Here is a 14,689-nt window from a genome sequence, read left to right on the forward strand (position 1 = left end):
ACGTAGCAGCTGCCCTACCAAATTCTTATAAAATTCACAAAAGCCTAGATTTAACAACTGAGTTTTCCACTATAGCATCTCTTTTAAGGTTAAGTTATGAAAAAAAAAATTTAGGTTGATTATACTAAGGATAAATTCTATGTTCTTAAAAAGAGACTATTTTGGAAGTTCCTAGTAATTGACAAGAGTTAAGAAATTCAACATTAATTGCCAGACATAGATGGGCTGCCTACGCTTCTTAAGGTGCTTTAATAATTAATATTCATATGGATCTTACCAATCATCTTATGGGCTACATAAGCTTTGTTTAAAAGTCCATATAATCAATGGGAACTCTGAACTTAAGGCCATAATTCTGCCTTCAGACATTTTAATATTTTAAAATATTATATCCAAAGCTTACGGACTAATTTCAGAGTTGCAGCTGAACAGGAACATTTGGCAGAGAGCTGTTTCAGCAAGTTGTGTCTAAGAACGGGGTAGAGTACCCAGGGCAAGCCACTGTAACAGATTCTTCTGGCAGAAACTTTTCCCTGGGACCACTGGACATGGCCTACTCAAGTGGTCTACACTTTCAGTCTGATGGATTCTCCATAGGAGAAGAAAAGGTGTTTGCCCAAAATTTTTTATCAAGGTTTGTTCAATTGTATTTAAGAATGGTTAAGTATTGCTCAGTGTCACGAGTCCCTGTGGAGGTTTCAAGAGGTGGAAGGACACTAACAGAGCTTGCAAGCAACACGGGGTGGACACCACTTCTGCCTAGACTGCATCTCTGGCCACCAAAAGGGGGGTTTCCCTAATGTCCCCAATGTGCTGCTACTACTCCCTTTTGGTCTTCAAGTACCCCCTCAACTACCACTACACACATATGCCTACCTGTTCCTCACAAGATATTAACTCCATACGGCAAGGCTGATGGGTAAGAACTCTGCAGGTTTTGAATATGCATTCAAACAGCTTTTAACCAACAAAATACCCCTAAAACTATTCAAAACACACCAGTCCCACTAAGAAGAAATACAAATTTTAGGTTCCTAGGCCAAGCCATTTTTGACTTATAGGTAGCCCCTCCCCCCCCCAAAAAAAGGTGTTCAGTTAGTGATTTCACCACAATTTCTCTATTTAACACTCTGTCCAAGTCATCTAAACCCTCCAGAATAATTCTGCCCTGGCATAAGATTATGTCTTTGATATCTGAAGTGGACTGGTTTAGTTTTGGTGACGACAGAGGTAGTTCACACTTGATCTTAAAATAAAAGAGACCTTGTTCCAACCTAGGACTATGAAGAGACTAGTCTCCCTCCATAATGCAGTACCTTGTGTGCCTCAATCCTGTAAATGTCACTACCTCCATTTTTCCTTCAATCATTTCTGGAGGATGAACATTGAGTTCAAGCGGAATTCTTAGCTGAAACATTTTAAGTGCCATATACACTGCCGGAAGAGTTTTAAACCGCTCTGCTGGATTACGGGAGAACTCCACAAAGGCTCTGTTTCAAAACAAACAAACAAACGAATCCCTGAAGCAGGTACTTTATTTTAGTAAAAAGTGGATCTGTTCTTCTCCTGGCCCACTTCTGAGCAGGTAAGAGAAATGCAAAAATGTTTGTAGTCTCACAGCCACTGCTTAATCTGTCCTATGTATCTTTAGAACATTTTTACATACGATCATGGCTATAATGAAATTATTCTAGTATGCTCAAGATTACTGCGTACTGCAGACATAGCAATATAAATAGAAAGAGTTTTGGGAAGATACAACAGAATTAATCATGAAGATGTTGAAATCTGAAGAAGGCAGAGAAAAGCAATGCTACCAAGATTCTCAAACACTGGCAGCCTTTTTACACAAAAGAAGAAAATGACAACGGTAGGTAAAAAGACTGGTTTCTCTACTACTAGCTGATAAACAAACGTATTCAGCCTCAAGCCTGCTTCTCTCACTCTGCCCAACATTTGATTTTCAACGTACACATCTCCTCAACTACTTATACAGATCACATCACAAGAGATGCTGTGATGTGATGCTGTAAATGTTGCAGACAGATCACAGGGTAACAAAAGCAGTGACATGATTTTTAAATTAATCTCCACTCATTACTTCATAATTAGGACTTATATAAAATAATACATTTTTACTTACCTTGTTCCATCATATGCAATGGATTTTACTTGACCACACTGTCTAAAGAGTGACTGCAGCTGTTTATAGTATAGGAAACCATAGGGAGGAATGTTCTTCAACTGTCACAAAAAATAAAGTTAATATTGGCACAGTTTAAAATTTTTTTAATGGATTATGCATTTAACCACAGCCTTGGAGTATTTGCCTTCTCTAATATTCAAAAGAGATGTAATATTTATATCTGTAGTAAATGCCATCAAAATTCTGATGTTATTTTGAATAAAGGTAGATTTTGTATCTAACAATTTATTTTTAAAAATAGGTACTCCCAAGTTCCAAGAATTTGCGATTAATGATGCCCTGCTTCCTCCAAAGTAATAGCATAACATAAGTATTCTAAATAGACCTAACCACAGAAAACCAAAAGGAATAGTTTAACTTCAGTGTAAAATGTGTTAGACACATAAGTACTTCTGCATCAAGCTAAGACTATAACCCCTGAAAGTTAAAAAAAAAAAAAAAAAATTGTATGCCAAGTTTAAAAGTGAATTATCAGTGGCTTGGTTTGACCTCACACCTCTCCTTTTTTCTTTTAGATTTGTTTTGCAAAATATGTACATTGAAATACCTATGACCTTCCCTTTGATCAGGAAGAAGAACTTAAGATTCATTTGTACAGTACACTGGCATTACTCCAGCCAAGCTACTTAACGTTAATTCCATCCTCTCTCTTTGTACTGGAAGGAAGGTGGAATTCATGTCTTCCTTACTCTCCTTATGGCTACGTCTTCACTACCCGCCTGAATCGGCGGGTAGAAATCGATCTCTCGGGGATCGAATTATCGCGTCTCGTCGGGACGCGACAATCGATCCCCAAATCGACGCTTGTACTCCACCAGCGCAGGTAGGAGTAAGCGCCGTCGACGGGGGAGCCGCGGAGGTCGATTTGCCGCCGTCCTCACAGCGGGGTAAGTCGGCTCGGATACGTCGAATTCAGCTACGCTATTCGCGTAGCTGAATTTGCGTATCTTAAATCGATCCCCCCCCCCGTAGCGAAGATGTAACCTGAGACTGTGCCCAGTGTGCAGGCTATCATAAACTGAGGATATCAGTGGAATTCCATTATCTCCTAAGATTTTCCATTTGAGTTAGTATTCCTGATAAATCAAAATAGTCCATGAATATAGTTATCATATGTGACCAAGACAGCCAAAGAAGGGGTTGCTTGCAACAAGAAATTCCAGCACTTCTAGCTCCAAGCTGACAAAAAATTGGGCTATGAGCAAAATCAGAAAAGTTACATTTAGGTAAAAATAACAGTCTCTCAGACTACACTGAAAGCTTGTCTCTATTCCATGAATTTGCTGAATGGGTCAATTCTTTGGTGGCTAAGCAGCAAAGCATGTGGAAATTCATTCATGTGTACACTGTTGCGCATCTTGCTCTTCCCTCAAAATCTAGTCTGTGGTTTGCGTTTAGCAATTTTTACCCTCTTTGAGGCACATCAGGCTGGAGGTCTGTCTTCTTTAAAGCAAAAATAAGCACACAATTTCACAGTTTCACTTTTTTATTAAGATAATAGCAATGCATGGTGACAAGCACATAAAACTTCCTAAGTATATATCTGTCCTAGTATCTATGTATTTATGAACCATTTTTAAAGTTTATTGCAGCCATTTCATATTGGCATTTGTTCACTGGACAATGTAAACAAGACTTAGAACAGAAAAATGCCTGGAGTGCAGCACTTATAAGTAATCCTGAAGTAAAAGATAGGTGTGTGATGCGTGTGCAATGAGGAGAGATTACTGAATAGTAATATTTAAATTACAGACTCCAAGGGTTTATTTTATAAATACCTACTAACAAGTACCCTGGACAGTCGTATCACATGTTTTAAACCTATATCAAAGTGAGTGCTGGTTGGTCACAGGAGACCAACATTCAAATGCTCAGAACCAGTCCTTAACAGGAATTCTTTCAAAACAGTCCACCCACACAACAGGTATTAAAACTGGGAGGCTGGAAGAGGGGAGCAGTCCTTCTGTATAAAGATCAAAGCACAGACAATTATCCCTCTTCTGTTGCAAGAGAGAATGAAACTTCCAAATATCACCTTCAACACTGAAATCTCACGTAATTAAAATACACAGTAGATTACTCATTGCCTTAACATACCATTACAATGGTTTTAGAATCTCTGCCAGCCAGTTCCTTCACAGCAATTTCTTCATCACATTGTCCAAAAGTAAAATAGTTTGGATAGAAAGCACCCGCCATTACAACCTGAAATAAAGCCAATATTTTGCTAAAATGCAACACATTGTATTTAGTTCCTCTCAATGGGTCATATTTGCCTTTCAATGCAATTGTAGAACAACTACATTAATGAAAGCTCTGGTGTGTGGCTAGCCCCCCTCTATGGGAACTATTGTAAAATATAACATTTCAGTTTAAAATTACAAGGCACAGATTCCTAAAGAATGATTTCATAAAAAGGGATTCCCTTCTAGAATAATTTCAATATTTTATTTATATAGGTACATACGATCTGTTCAAATTATGAAAATCCATTGGCATGGTGGGCAATGCCCTGTGTCTCAATCACCACATAAAATATTCTTGACTTTCACAGTCGTCATGAAATAACTACATGAACAGGGTTCTGTAGAGTACATCAGACTCACCCACTTTACACTAACAATATTCACATTAGACCTCAAAGCGTTTGATGGCACAGACCTGAATTAAAATTTCACTGAAGACTCAATAAGGGGTTGTCTTTCACATCACCAATAGCTATCTGAAAATAAGCTCACTCCCTATCAGCCCAGAGCCAATTTCGCTTGACAAAGAACTGAAGAGGTTATCTGCACAAAATTTGGAAGTGATCCAAATTTTTCAGTAACTACAGAGCCAATGAAGGTCCAAATGTGGCATCCCACACAGGAGTAATGCAACCCACTCCTGGACCTTTTAATTTGCTAAAATTTTTATTTTTATTCTCTACCCCAAGAGTGTCCTTCCAAACTAGTTTATTTTTATGATTTAAAGATTAATTTGGACAGTCACAGCAAAATGACATCTCATCAGGTTTGGTTTTATTTTGATAAACTGTCAGAAGTGAAGGGATAGCCACAGAGCCACTGATCCATAAATAACAGTAACATGAATTGTATCTCTATTTTCTACACTAACGAACCAAAAAACGTTTGATGATCCCACATGAACTAGGATATAAAACTAAAGGGAGAAAAATTAAATTCAAACACATGATGGACACTCGTTTGTATCCTAGTGTAAAAAGCTTGCTCCAAAGAGTTTAAAAACAAGTACAACAGATTCTGCTTAATAGCAATCCTGATATTAGCAACTTCCAGTTAATGACAATATGTAGCTAAGAACCTATCCCATCCCATTAACATCAACGTTAACAGGATTAGGCTATAAGCAATGGCATGGTGATTATTAGCAACTTTTACTTCTGGGGAAATTCCCCCCACCTCAGAATTTCTGTGCTTCCCTGCAAAAAATGTCAGGGAAGCAAAGGATGATAGGGTGGGGGGGTTACCCTGGACACAATATTTGAGGGGGGACTGCCCCCCCAAACAGAGGTGAGGCATGGAGGGGGAACATGGGGTTATGTGCCACTGCCCACGCCCCCCTTCATTTCTGCAAGTGCAGAGCTACCCAGCTTTGCATCTCAGCTCTGCTGACTCTGCAGCTGAATGTCGCCTGGTCTGTAGTTTCCTGGGTTGTTTTTATTTCCCTTTTTATAGATGGGCACTATATTTGCCCTTTTCCAGTCTTCTGGAATCTCTCCCGTCTCCCATGATTTTCCAAAGATAATAGCTAGAGGCTCAGATACTTCCTCTATTAGCTCCTTGAGTATTCTAGGGTGCATTTCATCAGGCCCTGGTGACTTGCAGGCATCTAACTTTTCTAAGTGATTTTCAACTTGTTCTTTTTTTATCCTGATTTTACAGAGGTGATTATTTTAAGAACCCGGTTGATTTTTCATTGTTCTTAAGATCCAAGGGTTTGGGTCTGTGTTCACATGTACCAATTGGTGAGGATATTATTCTCAAGCCTTCCCCAGGAAAGGGGGTGTAGGGCTTGGGGGAATAGGACTCCAAGTGGTCCTTTCCCTGATTCTTTGTCCAAATCACTTGGTGGTGGCAGCATACTCTTCAAGGACAAGGTGAAATTTGTGCCTTGGGAAAGTTTTTAACCTAAGCTGGTAAAAATAAGCTTAGGGGGTCTTTCATGTGGGTCCCCACATCTGTACCCCAGAGTTCAGAGTGGGGAAGGAACCCTGACAGGGGGTGAGGGGAAGAGGCAGTGGGGACGGAAGAGGGGGTGGACTAGAGCAGGGGGAGGGGAATGTGGAGGGAAGGGGAGGAGGATGGGGCATGGGGCAGTAGGAGAGGGGAATGAGATGGGGAAGAAAAGGAGATAGGGAAATCACAGGGAGAAGTGGGAGCCTGGCATGCAGCATTCCCTCGGCAGCAGCTACGACTCCCCCATTAAACAGGCCCTACCCCAACGAATCCCCCACCCCCAGACTTCCACCCCACTGAGCCCCAACCAGCTGCACCTGGACCCTCACCCCATCAAGCCCCACTCCCCCAGCACCTGGACCCCCCCCCCAAACTCTCCACACCCAAATCCCATGCCGAGCCCCCCTCTTCCCACAGTCAGACCCCCCCCTGCTGAGCCCCAACCATCTTCACCTGGATCCCCTGCAGAGTCCCATTGCCCCTGCACCCCCCAATGAGCACCTGTGCATCCAGCTCTCCCACTGAGCCACCTGCACACAGAAACCTCTCACCCCACACCTAGATCCCCACACACTAAGCCCCTCCACACTTGGATCCTGCCGGGCTGAGTCTGCCCACTAAGACCTGGTGCGCCTGGCGCAGAGCTCCGGGGTGTTTCTGGGGCAGGCCCAGCCCTTGCACTGTGTCAGGGTCTGGTTCAACTTCACAGCTGAATCCCTGTACCCAGGCAGGTGGGGGCTTCAGGGTGATCTCCCACCTCAATGCAGCCAGTGGCCTGTGCTCCCCACTGCCATGTGGGAGACACATTTATTTGACAAATAAAATTTGCAGAATTTTAAAAATATTGTGTACATAATTTTTAGGTGCAGAATTCCCTCAAGAATAAACTTTTTTGGAAGAAAGGCACTACCTGCAGGCAGGTTTGTGAGTCTGCAGCCCCAGAAGGAAGCAATGGGATGTGCAGAGACCTCCTGCAAGCAGGTTTGCAAGGCTGCAGTTAAGGAAGAAGTGCGGGGACATGCCTTCTCTGGCTGCAGCCCTGCAAAACTTGCCTGCAGTCAATCATCACCTTGCTGCCCTTCCTTCTGGGGCTGCAGCCCAACAAACCTGCCTGTACAAATGGAACACTCAGGAGATAAGGGGCTCTGGGCTGGGAGGGCAGAGCTATGGGCAGAGCAGTAGCAGGGAGAGGGGCTGCAGCCCGAATGCCGGAGCTGCACCACACATCTCCTTCCATCTTCCACACTGTGCTCTGTGGTGGGACTGCACACAGGGAAGGAAGCACAGGGAGGGGTACAGGCATGCAGCTTTGTGGGACCCATTGTCCCCACTTCCCATAGAAAGCCCCAGCATCTGGGCTGCAACCCTGCCCCACACCTCAAGTGCTGCCTTCCCTGCAGGCAGGTTTGCAGAGCTGCAGCCAGGGAAAGCACCTCCCAGCGCTTCCTTGCCTGGCTGCAGCCTCACAAACCTGACTTCTGCTTATTAGCAACTGCCAGATAACTTTTTGCTGGCATAAACTATTGTACTGTAAATTAAAGTATTGCCACTCCAAAAGAAAAATCAAGAAACCAGCTATGTATATTAATCCTCCTACCTGCAAAATGAAGCGCTGTTTGTATATATACTCCTGATCCATAACAGGTGGTTGAGTATTAATATACATGTTGAATGGTTTTATTCGATTCTTCAGCTCTTCAAACAATTCAGCCACCTGAAATTTTAATTTTAAGTAAGGCTAAACAGATTAAAACCATTTACAAACACAAATAAGAAATATATAAACCTGCAATCGAAATTGTCAGTCAAAATGGGGAAGCTCCTATCCATTTTTGTAGGAACCACAGGCATCAATTTCATACAATATATTATTGTTGATTAATATACGCTGTTTAGCACATTGATATATAACATGTATTATACGTATTAATGTGTATATATATATACACACACACACACACACACACACACACACACACACACACATCTACCCCGATATAACGTGACCCGATATAACACGAATTCGGAGATAACACGGTAAAGCAGTGCTCCGGGGGGGGCGGGCCTGCGCACTCCGGCGGATCAAAGCAAGTTCGATATTACACGGTTTCACCTATAACGCGGTAAGATTTTTTGGCTCCCGAGGACAGCGTTATATCGGGGTAGAGATGTATATAGTGCAAATAAGCACAGATAGCAGTAAGCACAAATATTCTAAAAGTGATATAGCTTAAACTGGCCTATATCATAATCTTGTTCACTTATGCTAAATATCCCATACCATCTTGCATTTGCTGAAGTAAGCATCTGGCACAAGCAGATAGGAAACTTGCCAAAATCAAGATACATTTCATTCTCTGTCTTAGTACCAGACAGGGATGTAACTTCCTGGATCCGTACCTGGAAAGCTAGTATTCAAAACAAAGATAAGGAAGGAACAGAACAACAAGGTAGAGAACTTGGACAAACTGATGGTTGGATTTTAGGGACATGTAAAGAGAGGTGTAATCTGTAAAAATCATCATATAAATAGTACCAGCTGAAACGTGTACCTTGAGGAGCACACCTTCTGCATAAAGTGAATGTAACATAGCTGCATGGGACTGTTCTTCGGAGACTGGAATGGTATAGAATTTTTTCCAGTACCATATTACTGAACCTGACTGACATTGGTTATTTGGGCTCTTGAGTACATTACATAACAAACCAAATTGTGGTCAAACAATTGACCATACAATTTATCAACACTATTCTATAAAAGAAATATTTCTTCACACCAGCTTAATATCTCTACTCCTAGAAAGGCTGTCCAGCAATCCCTATTAAGAGATTTGACCATCTGGCCCCAGAGGGAAAAGCATGGGGTTCCATCTCCCCGATTAACAGCTCCAGATCCATCCTCCAAGAGAGCTCTCTATAATGCAAAATTCCCTAGCTGAAAAGTACATCATGCATTGAGCACAGAAATAGAGGAAGAAGAGCTGAAATAACCTTTGACACAAAGGTTTTTGTGCTCTCTGAAGAAAATGTTTTATGTAATGGTGAGAGGCCAGCCTGAATTTCCTTCTGTTATCCAGGACACTTGCCAACACAAAGGTGTGCATCTTCAGGGAGCCGTGGCAGTGATCAAGCACACAGCATCCTGAACTCAGCCAACAACCCCATCTAACTTTGCCTTAAGGGATAGCCTGGCTCTGTAGCTATAACAGTAGGCAAACTTTCAGCTTTTAGCAGAGTATGTTCTGTTAAGCTTTCTGTGAAGCTAGAAGACTGCTCATCACTTTCCTGTAGCCCCTGCAACTCTAAGTGAGCTTGGGTCCACCAAATAAGAGGCATGTCTTACCTGTGCAACAATGCACACTTAATGTCTTCCCCACCCAATTGCTTTCTGAGGGAAGCAACTGTGGAAATGCTGTCCAGCCGGATTATAATATAGTAGCCAATCAGGCATTCCTTCTGAACCAACAGTGCCCATCACACAGCATAAAGTTACAGGAAACTGATACTCCTGTGGATTTTTTCTTGGACAACAACCCTGATCAGAAGCCCAATCAAGATGGCTGCCTTGATAAACCCACATTCCTGGATAGGACAGTTAAAAATTGCAATCTGAAAAGTTAGCCAGTTTACTTTTTGGAGGTATGGTAGCACCCTGTGGGAGGATGCTGAAGTGTCTGGGCACACTGGACTTGTTAACCATTATGTCAACATGAACTTCTCTAGGGCTCATATGCAGTCTGGCCAAAAGGATGACATTAAACCATCTTTCCTAGAAGGCATTCCTGTGCAAGACACAAGCTCTTCCTGTTCTGCAACTGAAGATAATCTGTTGTCATCTCATCACATATTGCAATACCTTCCTCTTGGTATTGTGTTCATTATATAATTAAAATTTTCTAAAGTGTTTAGTAACATTTCCCATCCTGTTGGTTCTTTAAACATACTCTTCCCCTTTCACGCATTTTTATCCAGGTGGATCCTTATTTTTTGTTCAATATCTCTGCAATTTCTACCATTAAATACAGAGTCATCTAGATGACGTCTCCATTATAGGTAGGACTGGCAGCATTGCTTATAGTTAAGGTTACTTATAGCACTCTTCTGTGCTCTCAATTGCTTATAGTTAAGGTTACTTTGCACTCTAAGGCCCTGTTTTCAGTCACTTACTTTAGAAAATTTATAAGTATTCAGGCTGAAACTGCCTGAAATTTTTTTCCTACAAAATTTCAACAAAAATAGTTCAGCAATTCCCAGGAACAAGGTTTTGGGGAAAATGTATTTTGGCCAATTCTTAATTAAAAAAAAAAAAATCTTACAACCATTTTAATGAGAATCTCTAGTGCCTCCATGCTTTGGAACAGGAACTTGAATACTGGTAGGTGAAAATCCACTCACATATGGCTGAATTATAACCCTTTGAAAAATCACCATTTGCGCAAGCCAGAAAAATTCTCTGAAGATTCCATCAGCACTTATGTTGCAGCACCTGAGCAGGACTTTCACTTACTCCTCCAAGTTGCTGGGAGTTGCTGCAGCACCAGACATTGGAACTGAAAGCAAGGACTCTTCTGTGCTCTCAATGCTCCCTACCCAGGTAGCATAGAGGACGAAGAGGAAGCATCCTGACTCAAATAGAGGGGGACAGAGACAAGAGATTGGAAGAAGGGAGAGGGAAGAATATGTCAGGTGCCTGGGAAAAAAAATAGGAGTAAAGGGGAATAGCAACAGAAGTGTCAATAATGACCAGAGAGGACTCCCCTCCAGAACCTGGAACGTAATCCAGAATACCAGAGTCTCACATTCATTTATTAATGATCTGGATGATGGGATTAATTGCACTCTCAGCAAGTTCGCAGATGACACTAAACTGGGGGGAGAGGTAGATACACTGGAGGGTAGGGACCAGAGTGACCTAGACAAATTGGAGGATTGGGCCAAAAGAAATCTGATGAGGTTCAACAAGCACAAGTGCAGAGTCCTGCACTTAGGAAGGAAGAATCCCATGCACTGCTACAGGCAGGGGGCCGACTGGCTAAGCAGCAGTTCTGCAGAAAAGGACCTGGGGATTAAAGTGGACGAGAAGCTAGATATGAGTCAACAGTGTGCCCTTGTTGCCAAGAAGGCCAACGGCATATTGGGCTGTATTAATAGGAGCACTGCCAGCAGATCGAGGGAAGTGATTATTCCCCTCTATTCGGCACTAGTAAGGCCACACCTTGAGTATTGTGTCCAGTTTTGGTCCCCCCACTACAGAAAGGATGTGGACAAATTGGAGAGAGTCCAGTGGAGGGCAACGAAAATGATTAGGGGGCTGGGGCACATGACTTACAAGGAGAGGCTGAGGGAACTGGGGTTATTTAGTCTTCAGAAGAGAAGAGTGAGGGGGGATTTGATAGCAGACTTCAACTACCTGAAGTGGGGGATGGAGCTAGGCTCATTAGGAGGGTGGTGAAGCACTGGAATGTGTTACCTAGGGAGGTGGTAGAATCTCCATCCTTAGAGGTTTTTAAGGCCCGGCTTGACAAAGCCCTGGCTGGGATGATTTAGTTGGGGTTGGTACTGCTTTGAGCAGGGGACTGGACTAGATGAGCTCCTGAGGTCTCTTCCAACCCTAATATTCTATGATTCTTCTGGTACACCGCTACCTCGACAGAACGCGACCCGATATAACATGAATTCGGATATAACACGGTAAAGCAGTGTTCCGGGGAGGAGGGGCCGGGGCTGCGCACTCCGGTGGATCAAAGCAAGTTCAATATAACGCGGTTTCACCTATAATGTGGTAAGATTTTTTGGCTCACGAGGACAGCATTATATCGAGGTAGAGGTGTATCTAAAAATAGCTGTGAAACCTACTGGCAAACTGTGTCATCAACCTTTAGTTGCCGATCCATATAGAAAATAATAGTCTTAACAGCACCATTGATTCAATTAGCCCACATGATGGAAGTTTGTGGTACGGATATAAATATTCCAACCCTGTTAATTACCCAAGTGTGAGAGTCGGGGTGTCAATATAGCTCCTTGCAGTGAAACGTCGTTTTTTTCAGTTTGCTTTTTTTTAAAAAATCTAGGAAATGACATCCAAAAAACTAAGTAAAAGGAAAGCTGAGGTTGCAAAGTTAAGTACTCAAAATTAGGAAATGCCAGAAAGATCGTCCATGCAACCTTCATCCCACGCCCTTTGCATGTGTGCATTATGATAGTACGTGAACATGCAATTAAAAACTATGTTTCCCCACAGGACCCTGGCCTCATTCATTGCATAGGATGGACTGTGCCCTGGGAACAAACTGGGGTTGTGCAGGGAATGAGACTGCTGTCTTTTGGACCCTAACCTGGTTTGCTGAAGAAAGCAGGGGACAGCAGAAAGGGAAAGAACAGTCTTGTGGTTACGACAGGTGAATGCAGCCCTAGAGAACTGGACTGTATCCCTCTGTCACAAAGTTCCCATGTGATGCTGGGCAACTCACAAAAACCAATTTCTTCCACAGGAAGCCACTTACTCTGCATTTCTTACTTTGTGGGTGCTTAACTGGATACATCTGAGCCCAAATCTGGACAAGTGTTCAACACTCACAGCTGCAACCAAACTCAAGGCGTGCTGTAAGCTGAGCATACGAAGTGCCAGAAAAATGCTAAGTAGTCTGAAAAATCAAGCTCTAGGCATCTCAATTTAGGTACCCAAATTTAAAGCACAATTGACAATTTTGTCCTTAATCTCTGTGTCTCAGTTCCCCAGCTGTTAAATGGTGATGGATGACATCACCTCTCTTCAAAGCCATGTTGTAAAGATAATGATGATTTTGAAGCACTCAGATGTTGTGGTGACGAATGCCCTATAAAAGCCTATGAGGAAGTTAATTCTGCAATCAGGGCAGGATTTGGATAGTATGTGCACTAAGGCCTGGGGCCACTCATTGTAAAAGGATAAAAAAATATTGAATTCATTCACTGAGCACCATCCATCCTAAACGCTGAATGAGACAGGAGTTCTGTGGAAAAAACAGTATTTGATCATGTAATTAAAGACTATCATACAATATATGTATAATAATACCAATTTAAAGGTTGCACAGGCAACCATTTCTGAACTATTGTGTGCTTAATTTTGCAATCTTAATCTCCTAATATGTTACATATATATTGCATAGGCTTTTTTTGCTTAAACTTCCTTTTTCTTTATGTAAAAATCTCTACCTTGCGTCTGATGAAGAGGGCATTCACCCACAAAAGCTTATGCTCCAATACTTCTGTTAGTCTTAAAGGTGCCACAGGATCCTCTGTTGCTTTTTACTTTTTTCTTGGTTAATTTGCAGGTATTTTTGTCAGTGAGCTTTATTTTTTGAAACTTATTTTAGTAAGATGTTGTAATTCAGTAGTTTATAACAAAGTGTGACAGATATGCAAACTAAATAAGTGTACTTTCATTTAACATTCACCACTATTCCTCATGGGATGGCTTACTATGGGAGCTTTCCCTTTTTACATGTTTTTGAACCCCATATTAGTTCAGAAGTGCACTTTGCATGCTGCACTCAAACAGTACTCATGTTATGAGCATGCTGTGATTGGATTGTGAGAGAGAGAGAGAGAGAGAGAGAGAGAACAAAGCAGTTGCCTAATTAGGAACCTTGCTACTAGCAAGTGTAAGTGGGCAAAGGCATGTTCGGCTAATCAAGGTTATTCAGGAGTTCTAATTATTTTTCACTCAGCATGCCACATTAAGCTTGAAGCACTTCTGTGATAAGCAGTTTCCATTATCCACTGTAGTAATGTTAGTAACACAATGCCATATAACTTACCCATTTTAATGCTCATGATACAGTTGTGTTTGTTACATTTGTCCTAATAACTGTTTTTAAATTGCTCTAACTATAGAGTATAACATTATATTGCATCGAAAAGGACTACCCACAAAACTCCAACTCCAGCCAGTGTACTTCAGGTACCTGTATAACAAGTAAATCTTGGGGAAAGAGGTTAAGATGTATATATTTGAGGACCTTTAAATACTTATCAGTTTTACTTCACTTTAAATGTAGTGTCTTCTTGCAAAGATGTACCCCAAAAAGTGCAAGTATAATATCTTAATTCTTTATTTATTTATTTTTTAAAGAGCAGCAGATTAATCCAGAGTCCTAATATATTTAGAAAATTAGGAAAGTGACATACTTGATAAATATCAAACACTGTTGCCCATTTCTACTCACCTCTCTGATTCTCTTGATCTGAATATAATTTGCTCGACCCCAGTCAAGTTCTTCCTGAAGGGCACAGAGAA

General features: G+C 41.7%; 1 protein-coding gene across 1 annotated transcript in view; it reads right to left on the reverse strand.

The window, feature by feature from the left end:
* The window catches only part of TDRD9 (tudor domain containing 9), a 176,838-nt gene that overhangs the window by 34,391 nt on the left and 127,758 nt on the right, over positions 1-14,689 (reverse strand). Inside the window, exons 20-24 of the mRNA XM_065403724.1 lie at positions 14,619-14,672; positions 8,003-8,119; positions 4,304-4,411; positions 2,144-2,244; positions 1,317-1,490 (exon numbers count right to left, since the gene is read on the reverse strand). Coding sequence (XP_065259796.1) covers positions 1,317-1,490; positions 2,144-2,244; positions 4,304-4,411; positions 8,003-8,119; positions 14,619-14,672 — 554 coding nt within the window. The remainder of the gene's footprint in view (positions 1-1,316; positions 1,491-2,143; positions 2,245-4,303; positions 4,412-8,002; positions 8,120-14,618; positions 14,673-14,689) is intronic.

The sequence above is a fragment of the Emys orbicularis genome, chromosome 4, assembly GCF_028017835.1.
Source record: "Emys orbicularis isolate rEmyOrb1 chromosome 4, rEmyOrb1.hap1, whole genome shotgun sequence".
NCBI lineage: Eukaryota > Metazoa > Chordata > Testudines > Emydidae > Emys > Emys orbicularis.